The following is a 20460-nucleotide window of genomic DNA, read 5'->3' as shown; positions in this document are numbered from 1 at the left end:
GTTGAGCTATTCTGCTTTCAAACTGATTGAAATTGCTCTGCAGCTGGATAACATGCATGAAAAGACTCCACAGCCATGACAGCAGCTCTGTGAGACTGTGCTTTGAGCTAAATGCTAACAATAGCATGCTAACACGGTGTTCAGCACGTATATCATATTACTATCTTAGTGTGTTCAGACAGCTGCTCTCTGATTGGATGAACTAATCCAGGTATCATTTCAGGTAAAAGAAACACGGCAGAGGAAGAAGACAAAGTATTTGTATACAGTTTGTGAATGAGCTCTGGTGAACAGAAACAGCACAGTGTGTTGGAGGAATAATACTTTATTAATTAGTAGATAGATTATATATATCAAATATTAACTTCATATATACATAAATAGAGATACATAAACATACAAATATCCTCGTATGGACAAACTTGGCACTGCAGACTTTTCCCAGTGAGTCAGACACTGTTGGTTTGAATCAGAGACACTTTAAATCTCCTCGTCTAAACTAAACGCTCTGTTTTAACGATGATTTTTAATCAAGATTTTCAGTGATTTTAGAAATCTAATTTTTAAGAAATACAAGAGTAATTAAAATGATACGATTTCTAATTTAATCAGGCCTGATGTACAGAGATTCCTCAGCTTGGTTAGTGAAGTTAAAGGTGCAGAATCAAAAAGGCGCTAACGACATCAAATAAAGTCATTTAATCAGGAAACGATCAGTTGGGATTCAGTCACGTTGCAGAAACACTGCCGAAATTACAGCTTAAAAAAACCTTACACATTTGCAAATGCAGACATTTTATTTCTTTCCTTCATTTTCCCGTGAAAACTGGGTGACGTGGCTGCTGTCGAAGACTGGAGGACTGATTTGTGTTTGGACCTACTGATGTTGTGACTGTTGCTTTGTGACTGTTTCTGAACTTCATGCTGCATCAATGGCCGTCAATGCATCACTGATACGGACGCGAGGTTCGGATTTATATTCTGCTTTGAAAGGCAAAGTGTTTAAAATGGAATGCAGCCTCGGTGGTTTTTTAGGGCACATCATGAACACTTTACAGTCTAAAGTGAACACAGCGTTCATAACGTAGTGCTTTCAAATGGAATGCATCCTTTCTCCACCAGCATGCTTTAAGTTTGGATGCATAGGAGATAATTAATTTCTCTATTGGAATGAAGTGTCAGCTCTTCATATTGGAATGTAACCACCTTTACTTCTCCAGCTACACTTTTTTGCTCAGGACTGCATCCATTGTTCCTACATAAATAGGAGTCTATACTTCATATTTGAACGTTTCCTCTGACTCCACCTCCTGCAAGGAAGGAAGGAGTGGGAGAAACTGCTTAGACTTCATGTTGGAATGCAGCCTCAGATCTCTCCTGTTATCTCCAGCTCGGCCTGGTGGACTTGCTCAAGTCTCTCGAGTGAGCCGACTTGTCGGAGAAGGTGCTGCTGTCATTCCGCCGGTGGCCTTTAGGGGGAACCAGTGAGTCATGAAGTGGTGAGCGAGGAGGTGTCCTGATGCTCTGAGACCTCCTCAGGAGGGAAGAGGAGGACGGGTTGAGGAGACCTGAGGATCTGGAGGTGGTGGAGACTCTCAACGAGCCTGTTCGGGTCAAAGGCAAGGAGGTGCCAGGAGGAGCGATGGAGGAGGAGGTGGTCTTTGAGGAGGATTTAGGGGATGAGTCTGAGCCAGTGTGGAGTGAATGGGGAGGTGCAAGGGTGGTGTGGGTTCGTCTGAAAGAAGAGGAGGCGGTACTTCGGGCGAATCCTGGAAGCGGCGATGATGAAGGAGCACTGCCTTTGTGCAAAGGAGTTACGGGGGCACTGACGCTGCCTCCTCCTCCACCTCCTTGAGTGAGCGCCCGCAGTGTAGAGCGACAAATCTTCTCCTCCAGCTGGAGTTTGGGCTTTGTTAAGGGCTTTCGGACGGACGTTTTCCTTTGCAAGTCCTGGTTCTGCTCTCGGGCAGATGCCTGAGGACCTGGAACCTTCTGGCCTTTTGAATCCTTGGCGTCCGGGATCCTGTTGATGCTGGAGCGTCGGGATGAAGGGGCAGTCGAGGGCCTCTCTCCTCGTCGGACGGAGCTGCTGTTGAGGTTGGAGATGGTCAAACTGGCAGGTGCCGCAGTGCTGGAGGATCCCCGGACGTTGCCAGGTGGCTTTTCAGGACGTTTTCCCAGGGACGGAGCCCCTCTGCTGGCTCTGGAGATGGGCACAACCCGCCTCATGCCCTGGTTCTCAGAGTTGGTGAGGGTGCGGACAGGTTTGCTTTTGCTGGTAGCAGAGGAGGTGTTTGGGGTTGCGGTTTTCATCCCAGCAGGCCGAGTTTTAGAGGTAGGGAGGCTCCTGGTGGATGGTTTGGACGAAGGTCCCGGCTGTGCTTTTCCGTTAGTGGACAAAGCTGCTTCTGTATTTTCATTGGTTGCACGACAGGAAGCAGTTTCATTTCTGCTCCCCTCATCTGCTGATTGTTCTGGAACAATCTCCACTTCTCTCTTCTCATTGGTGGAGCCCTCTGGTTCTTCCTCTTCATTGGCTGTTTCTTTATCTTCCTCGGAGGCACCTGCAGTGAGAGTAGACCCTTCATTGGCTGATGCCGGGTCTACTGGGCACCACCTGGGGGAGGAGACAGGATGTGATCGATCATCACAGCGGGAGACAGGCACCGGTTGGCTGCTGATGGGTACAGGCACTGGCTTCTCATTGGCTGGCTGAGGTTCTGAAGGCGTGCTATTGGCTGGGGTAGAGGAGGCTTGCTGGCTTCCTCTCTGATTGTCGCTTCTATACGGATCCTTCTCAGTTTGTGCGTTTGTGTTGTCAGAGTGTGTGAGCTCGCCGGCTGCCTCGCACACACCTGTCACACACCAGACGATCACCTTGTCCTCTCGTCCCTCCTCTTCCTCTCTGCGTGATGAGGAAGAGTTTGTCTCAGTTTTTTCTGTGTTCCCAATCTGGGAGTTATTCTGCTTCTTCTGGATTTGTCCACTCCCCTCTTGTTCCAAATCTGTGATGACCATGTCGTCCTGGTGACGTCCACGGAGGCGACCGGTCCGGGCGGCGACCTTGTCAAAAGCTTTCAGCTCAGACACCAGTGTGCATTTCTCTAAGATCACAGACATGCTGCCTGCAGCTTTGTTCGCTCCAGCTAGCTCCCCCCTCAAACCAGACTGGTGGTCTGAAGGCGTCCCCTGGTTGCTAAAACCCAGGTTGAGTCGATCGTTGTCGTTGTTGTTGTGGTCAGATTGCTGGTTTGCATCAGAGGTAGGTTTGACTGTAACTTCATTTGTGGGATTGATGGTGTTGAATTGAATCTGGGTAGCATCACAGCTGAGGTAAGTGGAGGTTGTATGGTTTGTGTTTTGTGCGCTCAAAGAGGTCTTAGGAGGTGAGGAGCGGGTTTGCGGTGCCCCCTGGCCCGCTTGAGGCTGCTGGTTTTGTGGGAAGCTGCATGTAGTGACCCTTTGTGGTCGAGGGGAGAGTCCTGGACTTCTAATCCTGGGTTCAGGTGAGGATGATGGAGAAGCTGCCCTTCGCTCACCCTCTCCTCTCTGCTGGGCGACTTTGTGTTCAGGGGTCGCCATCCCCAGAAGCGTGCTCAGTTCGCGCTCAGCAGCCATAGACGGCAAGCTGGATGGAGAGTTTCGGGAGCGGCGTAAGCTCCCCGAGCGTCCCAGAGGATTGTGGGAGTTGTTTAGTGGCGATCGGGGGCGGGACTTAGGGGTCAGAAGCTCCAGCAGCAGCCCGGCGTCGTCGTGTCGTGACATGGCGGCTGACATGTCCGTCTCGCTGCTGCAGCGCAACCTGAACGCTCCGGCCACCTACAACAATCAGACGGTAGCATTTAGGTACTGAAGCAGTTTCATTCATGTTTCAGTGTTTGGTTCTGTGCGTCCTCCCACCTCCTCACCCCCGGCCCAGGAGTGTCTCTTCTGCTCCTCCAGCTCCTGTATCCGCCGGCGACGGGCTGCCTCCTTCGCCTCCCTCTCCATGTTCTCCTTCAGAAAGACAGAGAAGAGTGAGTTTTATATCATTTCTCTTCGACCATTTTTTCACTGCTGCTGCTCCATTTGACCACCAGGTGGCAGCAGGAGTCCATCTGTAGGACATGAAAGGGACTCTGCTGTAGGAATAGCAACTGCCAGTCTAATATTAGAATTCCAAAATGTGGTATTAGTACAGGATCTGAATACCTTATCCAGTGTGTGTTGTTGTTTGTGTGTAACGGTGTGTATGGATCTGTGCACGCGTACCTTGACAGCACCGGTGAACCTGGAGCAGAAGGTGTTGAAGATGCTGAAGCAGTCGTCCAATCGGAACGTTTCTCTGTCTTCACAGAAGAAGTCGATCAGCTCGCTGCCTTCCTTCCTCAGCAGCTGCCGACCGCTGCGCAGCGAGCACAGAGACGAGGTGGCCGACTGCGACGCCAACACCGAAACACAGAAACACGTGACAAAGACGCAAAGACGTGAGATACAACGTGTTGCTTCATGAGCTTCGTGCTGGACTCAGATGTCTGTTAAGATGATCACTGGGTCTGAACAGCTGAGAGGCACGACTGACTAAAAGTTACTCCTCGACCAATTGCAGCTTGCTGTCTTTCATCTAAAAAAAGAAAGAAACACTGACTTTGATGTTTCCTCTGCGTCACAGCTCCTACGTCTGCCGGGTCGTTACCTGCAGGAAGTCGTCCAGCTGCTGCAGCAGCTCCGTGTCTCTCTGGACGTTTTCCTCTACTGAGCGCGTGCGAGACATCAGCCACTGCAGGTCAGCGTCCAGCGTTTCCATGGAGATCCTGCCAAAGAGAAGTCTCATCAGTATATTTTTATTGGTGTTTGTATTTCTGTAATATTCACAGAGTTTTTCTTACAGCAGCTGAAATGTGTGTGTGATGAAGTGTTGACTGTGAGAACATGACGTCTGACCTGGCAGCAGGCTGCACGTGACTCAACTTCAGAGGAAACTCCAGCAGCTTGTTGTCTTTTTTCTGGGCTTCCTGAAGCAAAAAGACCAATCTGTGTTTGTATCTGCAATTTTCAATTTCTTAAACACACACGCATACACACACACACACACACACACACACACACACACACACACACACACACACAGTTACTGACCAGAGCGACAAAGTGCAGCAGGTTCATGCCCGGTTTGTTGGCTTTGGTGTCGGCCAGAGACAGAAGAGACGACAGCTTGAAACCGACGGCGTTTCCTGCGTAACCTCCCTGTAACACACACAACACACACACACACACACACACACACACACACACACACACACACACACAGAGCACAGCAGTTAGACACTAACACACTCCTCTACACTAAGACTTCTCAGTTACTCGGGTGCTTCCAGCTGTGTGACAGCGGACTTCAGTTTCAGTTTTAGCATCGAGCGTCTTTGCTGTCATGATCTTAGAAAACAGAGCGTCTGAACGCCGTCGCTGCTTCTCTCAACAACCTGCTGGACGCTCACGACGAGCTCGGCCGGCAGCTGAAAACCATTCAAACCCACAGAACTTTATTTAAAATCAGCGGAGATCCCCAAGTTTCATAAGAGATCAAACATGAAGCTGATTTTGGGGTAAATGAGGTCAGTTTAAACATCTTAGTGAGGAGAAAAGCAGCGTTCACTGAGCAGCCGGTGGTCCGTGCCCCCCCCCCCCCGTTTCCTGCCTCATTATTCATGAGCGCAGCGTTTTCACTCACAGCGTTGAGGATGTTTCCAGCCTGCAGCACCAGGTGGAGAACAGCGTGGAGCTCCTCGCAGCACATCAACTCTGCAGGAGGAGGAAGTCTTTATTGGCATCAGTGCACAAAGGAAACGCAAACAAACAAACAAACAAACATCAGCTGCTTCAAAGTGCAGAGGAGGCAGTGAAGAAGAAGAAGAAGAAGAAGAAGAAGAAGAAGAAGCTCAGAGACACAAAAAAGTGGAAAACACACAATGAAAGAAGAAAAGAGGAGCTTAGAATCCACAAATCCCTGAGTGTGTGTGTGTGTGTGTGTGTGTGTGTGTGTGTGTGAGAGAGTTCACAGCTCAGGCAGTTATCACCTTCACACACACTCTGCTGAAAATAGTCCAGGTGTGAGACGTTTCACTGAATCATCTTTTCCAAACGTGGAGGCAAAACAACGAACCGAAGACGACTGAAACTTGACGTCTTAACGATCATCTGCTGTATTTTTACTATGATTGAGTGTATTTACAGACATGTTTATATGTAGAGCTATTTTTGATTAGTCAGGTTAATGTATAATTTGGATTTATGGCTGCTGCAGGCGAGTTTATTCCGACTAAATGTTGGAAATATTTTAGTTTCACTGTTTAAAAATGTCTATTTTCAGCGGCGGATGAATCCACATCGTGTGCTGTCGTGGTCTGCGGTGAAGAGGTCTGCGCACTGATTGGTTACCTTTGGCGGCCGTGCGAAGGACCTTGATGTCTCGTTTCATGGCTTCGCACACGGCAGGAAACTCCTCCTTCAGCAGCATGGACTCGATACGGACTGAGTAACTGGAGACAGAGAGAGAAATCAACGAACAATCCACATGTCACATGAGCGCCAGCCTCGTCGACCAGAGGAAGAGGAGCAGACACGAGGACGAAGAGGCGTCTCCATGTACACATGTAGCCCCAACAACAACGATGGAAACCCAAAGTGCATGCTGGGACCATTAGTCACTAATGCTTCTCCAAATTAAGAGCACATTTCCCATCAGCCCTCAGGCGTCACGTCGTCAGCAGAAAGCCTCCATTTGTTCTGGAAGAGGAGCCTCAGCAGCCGCTTCACGTCCTTATTCCTCCGCTTTCAGGAACACATTCTGGCTGTAAAGACTTCATTTCCCCTGGGTGGGATCAATAAAGTCTTATCTTATCTTATCTTATCTGGATCTATTATCTAATTGAAAAACGAACCTGGCTTTGATTTAACTCCGCCTCTTGCGTGTGCGTCTGATTCTTGTGTTCTTGCTGCGCTCGATTGATAAAAAACATCAGCTTGGTTTTTTACAGTGTGCTAACCTGTGGATGCATTTTTAATTTAAAATAAGTTCAAAGGTCAAAGGTGAGCACGGCCTCTCACCTGGGGAGCTGAATCAGCAGGTACACGAAGGAATCGGCCAATGAGAGCTTAGAGACGTCTCCGCGGTACGACTTCAGCTTCTTCACCTGCAGGAGAGGAAACCGATGAAGAAGAAGTGTGTGCGTGCTCGTGTGTGTGTGTGTGTGTGTGTGTGTGTGTGTGTGTGTGTGTGTGTGTGTGTGTGTGTGCGTCACCTCCTCTGTCTCCGGCAGCAGCTTCAGCAGCTCTCTCAGAGGCTCCGCCCCATAAAGCTCACTGTTGCCGTGGCGAATATCGTCCACTATCGCCTGATTGGTCCTGCAGGAGGAAGAGATTTTCCATTTAATGTGTTCCACAGTGTCCCTCAGTGTCCCTCAGTGTCCCACAGGCTCGTCATACGCTCACATTCATCGGTTAAAGCTACTGAAAAGTGCACCATGGGAAATATTCCATCACCGTGAGGCCACACGTCCACAGACGACGTGCTGACGGAGGCAGTCTCTGACACATGTTCAATGACCTGTCCGTCCCTCATGCCTGTATGTCTCTCGGCGTGTTTGGAAACACTCACCGATGCCGTCAACACGACCCCAACACCTTCAGGACTCCGAGGTGTTACTCAACCAAACCTGGTGTGTCTGTGGACTCACACTGAGTGAGGACAGGACAGGTCATGAGACAACAGGCTGCGTCCTCTGAAGGTGTTTTCTGTCCTTCAGTTTGTGTTTTGCCTCTCTGTGGTCATGTTGTGTCCCTCTGTATTCATCTTTAATACATCGTTGTGGCTGAATTAAAATATATTTCATGTTGCTCTTGACGTCTTTTCATGGACGGCTCCCGGTCTGGGTCCATCGCCTCGTCCCTCTGATGTGACCTGGACTCAGTCACATGTCTTGAGCGTCTCTGCCTGCACTGCTTCACAACATGCCGGCATCTGTTTACTCATAACACCCCTGGATGAGGGCGAGGACACACATCACGCCATCCCACACACACACCCTGACTGTCATGGAGGAGATCTGCTGCACGCGCTGACACCTGACACGAACTGCATGTTCATCACAGCTGACTGACTCCGTCAGACGATGGCTGACACAGGTATGAACCTCCGCTGGCCCACGAGCAGCGTGCAGAGTCACTCTTTATCCAAGTGCAGCCCAAACAATGGAAACAGGTGGAAACAGCTAGCAAAGACAAGCAGTAAAGCTCGCGTAGCTTGTCTGTGAAAACGACAGCTGTTTCCAGTCTTTATACTAAGCTAAGCTAAGCTAAGCTAAGCTAAGCAGCTAACACGGTTCTGGTTTTGGCTGTTTTCAGGGAATTTCAGTGACGCCTGAAATACTTGTTGTTTTTGTGCTGCTTCAGGGAACGATGGGAAATCTGCACAGGTGAAAGTGACATTTACCTCTTGAACTGTTTGAGGAAAATCCCAACGTTCATCCCGCGTTTCGAGTCCAGGATGGAGACCTGGTCGAGAGACATGGACCCACAGAGAGAGAGAGAGAGAGAGAGAGAGAGAGAGAGAGAGAGAGAGAGAGAGAGGTCAGAGCCCAGGTGGAAACTGTCCACACACACCTTCAACAAACAGCAGAACACGCCACCCTGCATCACACACACACACACGCACACGCACACGCACGCACACGCACGCACACGCACGCACACGCACACACACGCACACGCACACGCACACACACACACACACACACACACACACACACACACCTCCTCTTGGGCCTCTCTGAACGAGCTCCTGGTCTTCCCTCCTCTGGTGGGCGTGGACTTGGCCTTTGATTGACAGTCGTTCTGACCAAACAGCTCCTCGATGGTCCGGACGTCGATCTCGTACTGCTGCTGCACTCGGCCCTGAGTCCACAGGTTGGCCCGCCCCTTCACCTGAGGCACACATGGACACACACACACACACACACACACACACACACGTAAATACAAATCTTTAATATAAAAACAATGTGACTCTGTGATGCAGAGCTGAGACTCCACCTGATCCTCTGGTATCGTTTTCCAGAAGAAACTCCTCACCCTCTTCTTCTTCCTCAGGCCTCCTGCAGGGTCCCCCAGCCCTGGAAGCAGGGGTTGCATGGGGGCAGGAGGGGGAGGAGGAGGAGGTGGGGGAGGAGGGGGAGCAGGGGGTGGCGGTCTGGCCCGATTGCCCTCGATATCAGAGAATCCCAACGGAGGACGAGGAGGAGACATCGGCATGGCAAAGGCCACGCCCTCCTCCTGGAGGGAGAAACCCTCCCTCTCATTGGCCGGGGAGACGCTGCCCATCACGTGCATCCCGTGGCCGACTGGACGGGAGCGGAGAGGGGAGGCGGAGGGATTGGTGGTGGACAGGTCGGTCACCACGCCGACAGGTGACCATGGCGAGGGGTAGGGTGAGGATGATGAAGATGGATCATCACTTTAGGAACACTGGAAGTCGGTGAAGGGTCAAAGGTCAGATCCAGAGGCAAGACAATGAGAGAGCTGGAGAGAAATTAAGAAAAAAGAGAAAAACTTAAAGGAGACCACATGAAGCTGCAGCTGGTTAGCTTAGCTTAGCATGGAGGAAGAGGAGGAAACAACAAACCTGCCGAGCAGCAGCTCTGCAGATGAACGAACAACACCTCGATTGACTCATTCGTCTTCTGTCCTCGACTGATTAAAAGTCAAATTTCATCTGTGTCTTTGAGCTAAATGAACACTGAGACGAACAAAATCCAGCTGGCACGCGGCCATGACGTTCATGTGTTCTTCAAACTGACCCGTGTGTGTGTAAATATGTGTGTGTCACTTAAAAAATGTCGTCAAATGAACGTGAATTAAACACAAGCTACTTTACGTAATATTTGCTCTTCGTGTGGTGCGTGTGCGCCGCTGTTGACTCTTTTCTCTTGATGTGTTTGTTTTCTCGATCAAACAGCTCCAGCCTGAACTTTCTTCATCGCCGTCCTCCTCACACACACACACACACACACACACACACACACACACACACACACACACACACTTTCACACCTTCTCCTCAAACATCATGAGTCTCACCTGAGTGTGAAACCAGCAGCTGTTGGGAGGCGTCCCTGCTTTCTGTCTGCGCTGCGACTTCAGGTGTTGAACGCTTCACTCTGCAGGAGAGAGAAAACATTCAGCGCTGACGTGTTTCAGAGGAGCATCGAACACAAAGACCCGGACGTCCTGAACCACCAGCCCTCAGCCAGTTCCCATCTGTTCAGACTTATGTGTGCTTGTGCTCTGGTCATGATCGTTCAGTCTAAAAAGGTCTAAAAACATCCAAAGAACTTCCGTCATGATCACACTTTTGCTCTTTTAGAAGCTCTGAGGTCTTTAGCTAACGATCGCTAACCACGTTAGCGGCTCCAGGGATGATGGTGTCAGTCGGTGGCTCCATCCTTTTGGTCCAGACTGAGATATCTCAAACCTTCTGCACGGACTAAGCTGTGTGCAGACATTCATGGTCCCAGAGGATGAATCCTACCTTAACCTTTAACCTTTGAGCCACCATCACGTTCGTGGATTTCTGTGAAATGGCAGTTCATTAATTAGCAAATGTTAGCTAACGTGCCAGGCTAAGACGGTGAACACGCTAAACACTTCTTAGCATGCTAGTATTTGTCATTGTGAGCATGTTGGCTATGTTAGCATTTAGCTGATAGCACAGCCATACAGAGCTGCTAGCATGGCTTTCATCTGTCAGACTACAGACTCCAAGGATGACGTTTCAAAGACATCCGTCCATCCGTCTGTCCCTCTGTCCGTCCGTCCGTCCGTCCGTCCTGCTCTCACTGACATGTTTCAGCTCTCGTTCTGCTCTACGGTCTCTCTGATGATCTAACTGACAATAAACAGAACAGTTACTGTAATCTTCCTCCTGATAACTGTTCTTCTTCCTTGTTTACTCCACTGTACACACATCCCTGCACTGTTAAATTATTAAACACACACACACACACACACACACACACACACACACACACACACACACTCCCCTGTGTGAAGTTCTGGATACATGTCGACCAAGATACACACTTGCTGCTAAATTAAAGATGAGTGTGTGTGTAAGTGTGTTACATAACTTAATCCCACATCGCCAATCGCCCGATTTCTTCCGTCAAACTTCAAACTTAATCATGCTAACAATGTGTGTGTGTGTGTGTGTGTGTGTGTGTGTGTGCGTGTGTGCGTGTGTGCGTGCGCAGTCTGTGTGTATCTCCCGCAGGAACACACTCTGGTTCTGACCTAATTACTGCTGATCCATCTTTTTATTTGGAGAAAGAGTGTCTCATCCAAACTCCATTTAAAAGAGTAGTGATTTTATGATGCCTCACTTTTGGGCAAAAGTTAACCATTAGTCAGACATGAAATCAAACATTAAACACTCTGCTGAGGAATTCAGCTCATCTGTGATCCAGAAAAACCAGCTGTTACATCTCCACCTTCCTTCCTGGGTCTTTTATATTTTTATGAAGCTTTTCAATTCAAATGTTGTTGATTTAATTGGGATGTCATGATGACCTGTGGATCTGATCCTCGCTCTGCTTTTTCTTTAAATTAAACATCAAACAGAGGCAGAAGAAAAGGTGGTAAAATTGTACTTTCATAAGATTTTTCAGTATCAGCCAAATTTTAATTCAGTGGAAAAGGGAGGTGTTTGCTCCTTTTAACACGCAATAAACAAAGTGCTTAAATTTTTAGAAACAGAGATTACTGTACAGAGTCTCTTTTACTTTTTAAACACCTTTCTGCTCTAGTTTTACTTTGTACCGACTGATAACAAGCTGTGAGAATCAGTTCATCTGTTTCTCCATTAAAATAAATATTACTTGATGACTTTGTTGAGCTGAATTTACCAGAACATGCTAACACTTCAGAAAATATCTGAGCTAAAGTTAGAGGTTTGATGCATTTGCTAAACAGAAATGAAAACACTAAATTGGCAGAATTCTTAATGGAGTTTGGTGCATCATTCTCTCCCTTGCAGAGTGAATGCAAAAGAAGACTGTGTGTGCATGTGCGTGTGTGTGTGTGTGTGTGTGTGTGTGTGTGTGTGTGTGTGTGTATGTGTGTGTGTGTTGCAGATGCCAGGGAGTGGGGCTGCCATGCGCTACCGTGGCAACCAGTCAGAGTGCTACCGATCGTCATGGTAACAGACCGGGTTACAAACAATGACGGTTTGTTTACTTGTCAGACAACAAAATCGGGGTCACAGTGTGTGTTAGCATGTGTGTTTGTTAGCATGTGTGTGTGTTAATGTGTCAGTGTGTGTGTGTGTGGGTCAGAGCATTAATATTAACCACTCCCTCCTGGATTCTCCCTGATGGCGTCCTCTCATGTCTCGGCCTCCATGTTGTTTTCTGTCTCATCTTCAAAGACTCTCAGACACAAAAGCTTCGGTGACTCACTCTCTCTCTCTTTGAGGGCCGTTTTTGAGTGACCGTGACATCATCGCCCACATCCAATCACACGACTCGGAATGTAAAAATAGACCAGGGCCAAACGGCTGACCCGGTTCACACGAAGATTTCTGATTGGTTAACGAGGTCACGGCTTGATGAGGAGTCAGATGATTGATCACTAGTACTATAAGTAGTACTACTAATACTACTATTGCTACTGTGTTTTTCCTTTTTCGCTACTGTGGCTACTACTACTACCAACAGTAATGGTAATTGTACAACTGCTACTGTACTACTTTTTCTACAAGTACTACTACTGCTATTGCTGCTATAACAAGTACTAGTACTACTATGATGAGTGGTTCAACTGTCAATATTACAATATTACTACGAATGCAGGACTTTTACTGACAGTCCAGACGTTCACGGTTCCCAGAGGATGAATCCTCCAGAGAGTATTTCTACATTTTATTTTGTACTTTTACTTCAGTGAAGGATCTGAGTACTTCTTCCGTCAACAGAAAGCTCCTCAGTTTGATGAGATATACGTGAAACCTGATTGGCTCATAAGTTTCCTCCTCCAGACGCCGTGACAACTTTCACCTGGCGATGACACCTTTGTGTGACGCGGTTTGAAATGCATGCTGGGAAATCTGCGGCGACGGTCTCTGCTCCGATTCTCTCGGCCGACCCAGTTAGGATCCTTCCGCACATCCGTCCCTCGCCTTCGCTCCACGTTCCCACGACGGCGGCCCTGACCTCAATCCTGACGGCAGACGGCAAGGGAGAGACGCCGCGCCTCCACGCTGGAATCGAGGCTCGAGAAGGACAAACCAGGCCGAGTGAATGAGTAACTGACAGTGACGGTGCATGAAAAAAGTCCTCTAATGATTATCCCGACAAACCGCCTGTCAGCCGTCACAGTTTAGACGTGCGGCGTGTAAACCGAGCCGCCAGCTGCGCGCCTCCATTATGGACCAACAATCAGAGAGCAGCCTGCCGGTGGATAATAAGCTCAGAGCTGGTTGAACAGGATGGCTGCGGTTTGTCTGCAGGTCAATTAGAGACAACATGTCCTCATACAGGCAGGTAAACTTTGACAGGTGACACTGAGACAGGAAGCTTCCTGTTGGCACCACAGCTCTGCTTCAGCCGCTGTGATTGGCTGGACTTCGTTAAGCTTCAGTGGCTAACGGATCGCTAACAAATAAGGAACTTCATCTATTAGTTTTCATCCAAGTTAGCACAAATTTTAACCTAATTTCTCCAAATTCAGCAAAAGAAAATAAACAAACACTCATTTGAATCCATCAGTGTTGGTGAACGTCCAGAGTTCATGGAGGTCAAACAAGCTCCACCCAAAGCTCCACCCAAAGCTCCACCCATGGAAACACATTTATTACTCATCAAAAATCAGATTACAGTCATGATCAAATCAGCTCGAGCTGCTGAACAACAGACAACTTCCATGATTCTTTAAGTGTCCGAGCTTTTAATGAAACTACCACACACACACACACACACACACACACACACACACACACACACACACATTCTGCAAACCTGTTCGAGAAATAATGCATAGACAAATATTTACAGTACAAATTCATTTGACCTCTCCTGTCACACACACACACACACCCTGAGGACAAGAGAGGACACGCACACCCTGAGGACAAGGGAGGACACACGCACACACACACACACACACACACACACACACACACACACACACAGGACTAAAGATGGCTGACACTCTGCAGTGACTCACAGCAGGTGATCAGTGGCACATGATGGTGGTGATGGTGACGTTCGTCCACTAACAGGTGTTCTGTGTGTCACAGCCTGATGGATCTTCTTCCTCTCTGAGCTCCATGTTTGTCCAGAAACGCTGAAAAACACGTTTCTGAGCCACACTGTTTCCCTGGCTGACATGTTCCCTCATCTCCATGAACACACACCGTCCTGCTGCCACAAACAGTCACTACAGCACCAAATGTGGATTCATCCGCCGCTGAAAGTAGTCCCCAACGAAGGCATGATTCCTCCTGTTTGGCTTTGAGCTGAGAGCTGCAGACTGAAGCACTAAAAAAAACACCAACACATTGTTGATTTTGTTGATTTTATGATGAGAAATGACAGAAATCGTTGCAGCTCTTGGGTTTTGGTGTTGGCGTCCATGAGCTGCAGCAGAGAGGCTGAAACACAGAAAACCAGCTCCACCACCATCAATTCACTGCTACGGCGCCGTCACTCCTCTTCAGGCTTTTTCCAAAAGTTCCTGATCTGAAGAGACGAGACGGGACAGAATAAGTGCTGCTTAGCTGAAGGACGGAGGACGAGCGAGACGCGGCGGCGGTCGACTTCAGATGGTTTCCAGTCGAGCCATCGCCGTCCCGTTTGACCACGTCCTGGACTTCCTGCAGGTGAGGTGGAGGCGGAGCTCATCCTGAACTATTGACCATCAGCCGATCATTCTCTCCACTGATCGATCCATCGATCCATCGATCGTGAGGAATGCTCCAGAGCTTTAAACTTCTCACAAACTCAAGTTTGAGAAAAATTTGTTTAAAAAACAAACTGTGAGAAAAAATCTTGGTCTTTCAGTTGAAGTGTTGAATTTATGAGGATCTGAAGCGAGTCGTCATGTTTTGAACTGCAGGCTTGAACACTTTCTTGTCTTATTGTCTCAATTATTGATTAGAAACTGAAAAAAATCTATTTTAGTTTTCAGTGTGAGAAGAAGCGAGTGCTGAAGCTGGGATTTCACAAAGAACGTCCTCAAACAGTCCTGGAACCACATAATACTGCGAGTTTGTTTTTTTTTTGTTTTTTTTGCTGTAATCATTGGAGCTGTTGCTGATTGGTCAGTGTGAATGAGTCCTGAGGTTCAGTCAATGATTTAAGCCTCTTACTCAAAGTTATATCCGAGCAGGTTTTCCTCCCTTTGTGCTCAGAGCTGCAGTCCTCTTCTATGAGCTCGGTGTACTTTTCCATGTTTTAATGCACTACTTTAACAACATTTGACACTTCACTATTGTGCATTGTAAAAAGGGATTTAACTGTAGTTGTGAGGCTTTAAATGTAACGTTCCTCCTCGTTTTTAATGTTTTTTGTGTCTGTTCAGTCAAGATAAGAAACCAGTTTTTCTTTGTCTGATTATTAGAACACTCATGTGCGTCAGGACAGACTTTTCAGACCGAAGCTGTCAAACACAGAGTGGAAAAGCTTCATTTACAGCAGCGAGAGAGAGAAACTGTGACCAGCTACTCCTAGAACATCTCCATCGACTGGTCGGTGGAGCGACCGGCAGCTGCTGGAGCTCTGCAGGCTGGATGAGACCAGCAGGGTGGAAACATGAGTCACAGCAGCCTTTCAGGGTATTTTTTCCTCTCTCTGGTGATTTCTTTAGCTTTGCAGGCTGCTTGTTGCTCAGCAGTCTGCAGATTAGCTCCCACACTTTCTCCAGCAGTGACAGATCTCCTAACGCCTCAGCCTGAGGATTACAGCAGCAGGTCAGCAGACCGCCAGTGTGTGAGGTTCAGCCTGGAGGACGAGGACACAGCTCCTCATGAAAAGACTGAAAACAGCATACGAGTCCAGAGACCCCCGATGCCCCCTGAAAGTACCCAGAGACGACTCAGAAATCATCAGGAAGTGTCCCAGAGGTTGAACACCTTGAGTAAAACTGCATCTGTACAACCTAAAAATGATCCCAAAACTACTGAAAAATGAAGACAAAGCCCCATGAAACCAAATGACTGTAGACTTCACCTTTACAGAAACAAATCCAAGAAATGACTTGAACATATTCATGAACACAAACTAGAAATGATCCAGAAAGGAACCAGAACCTGTCTGGAAAACACAGAAATCAATGGACACCATTTCCAAAATAATCTGAAATGACTCAAAATGCTTCAAATCACCTCAGAAGTGAGTCGACAGTCACAGCTGGTCTCTGAGAGGCTACTGAGCGCTAACGTCAGCGTGCTAGCATGCTCACAGTGAAAAGAATCTACAGAGAAATTACCAGCAAATGTCTAAGAAACGATCCAAGAACCAGAAACAAAGTCTGTGAAACAAAGTGGAAATCTGCAGGAAATATTTCAAAGTGCTTCCAGAAGCTTCAGACTCATATACAACAGATGGAGTACAAACACAGTCGCTGTGGAAACCCCAGTAAAAGTCCCAGAGGAGGAGACCCGGCCTTATTTACCAGACAAACAACAGTAAACACGTGTGTGTGTGTGTGTGTGTGTGTGTGTTGTGATGGTGATGGGGGGTAAGCAGGACCCCCCACATTGACATGGCTCAGAAAAGCATCTGAACTGCCCTCAAAACATCATTAGCATAAAAAACACATCAGCTGAGCTTTGGGCCAAAAAAGTGTTAAAAAGTAGAAAAATCTCCTTCAAGGCTCGACAGAGCGACTGACGGCTCTTTTCTTCAGCAGAGGTGTCACTCGCCTCCGGGGTTACCATGGCGACGGGAGGACAGAGAGACCCAAACAGCATCCTGTATTTAAAATGTCATCCTGTGGTATCTTCACCAGAGCTCCAGGCAGGTCAGGGGGTCACGCTGAACAGTCAACCCGCTGAGGGAGCACTGAGGCCTGGCCACAGTCTGCCAGGAGGCCTGGGGGAAGAACCGGGAGAGGACACAGGCACTAGCCAGGCTTCTAGTCAAACAGCATGTGAAAGCTTCTGCAGCAGGTACAGGTGTCTGTTTGTCTGCCGGCACATGAAGACAGAATGACGGCTGTAAAAGCTCCACAACAAAAGCATCTTGATGGAGTTCATTCTGCCAAATTAACCAGAAGACAATGACTGAAGAATGGTCAAAGTTCAGGTTTTACAGGGTGTGTGTGTGTGAGCCAGTAAGCAGCACAAGATTAAATTAGCCGATTTCTGAATGGAGTTTGGTGGGACAGTGTCTCGCTAGCAAAGAGGAAAAGAAAGAGGAATTTCTTGGGCTTTTAGTAATTGAGAGCACTTTGTCTGCAAAGGAGTTGCAGGTTTACTCCCCCAGCAGCTTCTTAAGTGCCCTTGACCAACACACACCCTTGATAGGCGCATTAGGTTTCCATCTGTGAACTGTAAAGTCTAAGGTTTAAGAGCTGTGTGCAGTTCATTCTGTCACCTGCATGTCGGTGAGTCTGAGTTATGTGTTGACACACGTCATGTGAGTTTCAGCAGCCTGAGGCCTGAAAAACTGCTAAATACTGATGTGTCTCTGCAGACGCACTGCAGCGTGTGCACAATTCATCATTAGAATTACATAAAGTCTGAAAATCCAAAACATAAGGTTGTTTGATTGAGACATTCAGCAGAGAAGATCACAGGCAAACCATAAGAATCACCCTGTGGACATCAAACTGACACTTAAGACGTGTCTGGAGAAAGGATATTACTGGATGAAGATAAAGCACCATAAAGTGAGCAGTATAAACTCAGACGAACGGCAAATCACTATGGGAATACTGCAGAAAGTACACACCATAAACGCAGTATAAATAAACTGATTCCGAGCAGAGACAAACAGTAACGTCCTTACAGGAACATGAATACCACAAATACACTGCAGAAAATACTGTAAGAACACCACAGCAGAGTAAACAACACAGTAGAACTACAGCTCCGTGAAGGACCACTGGATAATATCTGCGAAGTATTACTGCATTTCCAGAAGAATAAAAGTGATCTAAAAGTGTCACCAGACCAATAAGAATTCCCTCTGATGAACCACGAAGACATTAATGAACATGAATGAGTGTACCCTGTTCATGGGCATTCTGTGTGGACCCCTCCCCACATCCACGGCTACTCATTCTACATCCTCTGAGGGCCCTCCTCACATGGGGGTCCTCTGCACTCTGGCCCCCTGTGCCCCCAAGTCCGACTCGCAATGAGAAAATTACAGTAGGTTTTACGCCTTGGTTGTGTCAACATTCACAGTGTCCACAGAGACACAGTGGAGACTGGACACCATGCCGTCAGTCACCACAGGGATGTTAAAGAGGCTGTTTGTAGCCTCATTTCAACACTGTGGGAATCTGAACGCAGTCTGCTGGTGTGAGGTGTCGCCTTGTTTAACAGCTTGTTAGCCTGCTGAGGTAATGCCGACCAAGATGAGCCGACTGTCAGTGAGATCAACCAAGCTAAAAAGAAAGAACAACGTGCGGGTGCAATTATCAGCTAAACTTACCGGAGAGGACGGCTTCAGCGGCGCGGACGCTCCAGCGCGGAACCTCCGTTTGAAAACGTCCAAGTGTACAGCGAAGCGATTTTAATGACCCCGACCGACTCCGGCTCGCATCCACAGGCAGCGCGCGCTGAACCGGGTATGCGCGTGGGAGCGAGAGCGAGAGAGAGAGAGCGACCCCAGGCTGTCTGCGCATGCGTGATCACTCAGGTGGAAGGGAAAGCGCTCTCTCTCGTACACGCCCACCTGCTATGACACAAGAATATCTTAACACACACACACACACACACACACGTAGTTGATTTGACATTAAGGACTCGAGTGTGTGTGTGTGTGTGTGTGTGTGTGTGTGTGTGTGTACGGAGGAGATAAGCTCTTCCAGCTACGCCCATGGCATAAAAAACCGTCAGGCTTGCCTCCTCACACACCTTAAGGTCTCATGGTTCAGCTCTTTTCTTTCCTCTCTTTTGAAGCTGAAATGTCACAAGACGAATAAATCAACAATTATTGATAAACAAGCGTCGATGTCAAGACAAACGTTCAAAAAACAAACACTCTAAAGCTAAAGCTAAATCAGCTAAGCTAGCAGGCTGCTTTGAGCTAAATGCTAATGTGTACATGCTAACAAGAATGGTGATGTTTGGCAGGTATAATGTTAGCCATTGTAGTTTAGCATGTTAGCATGCTGTCTGTAACTTTCGGGGTTACTCTTCTGTAGTGAGCGTCACTGTTCAGAGATGTTCAACTCAAGATAAAAAGGGCCTACTTATGTGAGATAGCGTTCCTGATTAGCAGAGTTAGCTGTAGTCTAGCTGTGGCTAACAGTTTAGCTGTTTTTGCTTTTACATAGGCAACAAATTCTCAGGGATTATAAAGTGTTAAATACAAAGAATTCCCTTCCCTTCATGGGAATATCAGCAGGTTTGTAGGTATTTGGTCACAAACCAAATATTTGACATACTGACATCTTGGCCTGATGGTGCTTGCATGTCAAACTTAATGGAAATACATCTAATAGTCTAACACTTCACTCCAAACCGCAAATATGAACCTAATGGTGGTGCCAGAGGTGAAAGTCAGGTGACCCAGAATAACTAGGACATATCAACCACAAAATCACAAATACACACTGTGCATCAATGTAGGCTAATCGTTCATCTGCAGTTTTAGCATAGCGAAGTGATGAATCATTGCATTGCCTAGCATTAACCCTAACCTACATTAGTTAACCCTTTACTGGTTGTGTTTGAGACTTTTAGAAGAGAATTGATCTTTATTATTGATGTATCTCCCAATTAATCCACTACTGCTTTTAGCTAATTTGTGTGAATACAAGTGTTTTCCAACCTTTTTATTTTGTTATCCTTTAAAATATCAGTTTAAATATCAGAAAACACACACACACAAAAAAAACAGCCACGCTTGCAGCTCAGTAAGGCTGTACACAGCAACGCGTTTAGCTAAATGCTACTGTGAGCAAATTAACAAGCTCAAAATGACAATGCTAACATGCTGATGTTAATGTTAAGTAGTTATAATGCCGTGATCACCTTCTTAGCTTGTTAGCATGCTAATATTTGCTAATTAGCACTAAGCACAGAGTTCAGCTGAGTCTGATGGGAATGTTGTTTGTTTTACAGATACTGTTCACAAAGTATTTGACAAATTTCACCAAAAAGTCACCAGATCACAAAGTTATTATGGTTCATCCTGAGGGGAACACAAGCGTCTGAAGCAAACTTTATGGCCATCCAGGCTGGTGGACCAACTGAGA

At 47.3% G+C, this 20460-nt stretch overlaps 1 protein-coding gene across 3 annotated transcripts; it reads right to left on the bottom strand.

Moving 5' to 3' along the window:
- Positions 1 to 309: 309 nt before the first annotated feature.
- LOC143317029 (uncharacterized) lies at positions 310 to 18833 on the bottom strand. 3 transcript variants are annotated; one of them, XM_076724942.1, is made up of 15 exons: positions 18690 to 18833; positions 10114 to 10193; positions 9070 to 9555; positions 8791 to 8961; positions 8471 to 8532; positions 7281 to 7383; positions 7087 to 7172; positions 6418 to 6518; positions 5711 to 5781; positions 5119 to 5226; positions 4924 to 4994; positions 4676 to 4793; positions 4252 to 4416; positions 3901 to 3996; positions 310 to 3819 (listed from the first exon to the last, which is right to left on the bottom strand). In XM_076724942.1, the coding sequence occupies exons 3-15, from the start codon at positions 9364 to 9366 to the stop codon at positions 1381 to 1383; spliced, it is 3888 nt and encodes a 1295-aa protein (XP_076581057.1). In that variant the 5' UTR covers positions 9367 to 9555; positions 10114 to 10193; positions 18690 to 18833; the 3' UTR covers positions 310 to 1380. The 3 variants fall into 3 exon arrangements, with proteins under 3 accessions (XP_076581057.1, XP_076581055.1, XP_076581056.1); XM_076724940.1 differs by having other exon boundaries at positions 7087 to 7383; XM_076724941.1 differs by lacking the exon at positions 18690 to 18833 and adding an exon at positions 10793 to 10816 and having other exon boundaries at positions 7087 to 7383.
- Positions 18834 to 20460: the final 1627 nt, after the last annotated feature.

The sequence above is a fragment of the Chaetodon auriga genome, chromosome 24 (assembly GCF_051107435.1).
Source record: "Chaetodon auriga isolate fChaAug3 chromosome 24, fChaAug3.hap1, whole genome shotgun sequence".
NCBI classification, from domain to species: Eukaryota; Metazoa; Chordata; class Actinopteri; order Chaetodontiformes; family Chaetodontidae; genus Chaetodon; species Chaetodon auriga.
The sequence above is the reverse complement of the archived record's forward strand: the minus strand, read 5'-3'. Positions and strand labels throughout refer to the sequence as shown.

Excerpts from the sequence above, each read along its gene's own strand:
- LOC143317029 (XM_076724940.1), bottom strand. The coding sequence starts at position 9,366 with ATGCACGTGATGGGCAGCGTCTCCCCGGCCAATGAGAGGGAGGGTTTC. Across the intron at positions 5,227-5,710 it reads CTGGAAACATCCTCAACGCT|GGAGGTTACGCAGGAAACGC; the intron begins GTGAGTGAAAAC and ends TGTGTGTTACAG. Across the intron at positions 3,820-3,900 it reads CCTGGGCCGGGGGTGAGGAG|GTGGCCGGAGCGTTCAGGTT; the intron begins GTGGGAGGACGC and ends TGATTGTTGTAG.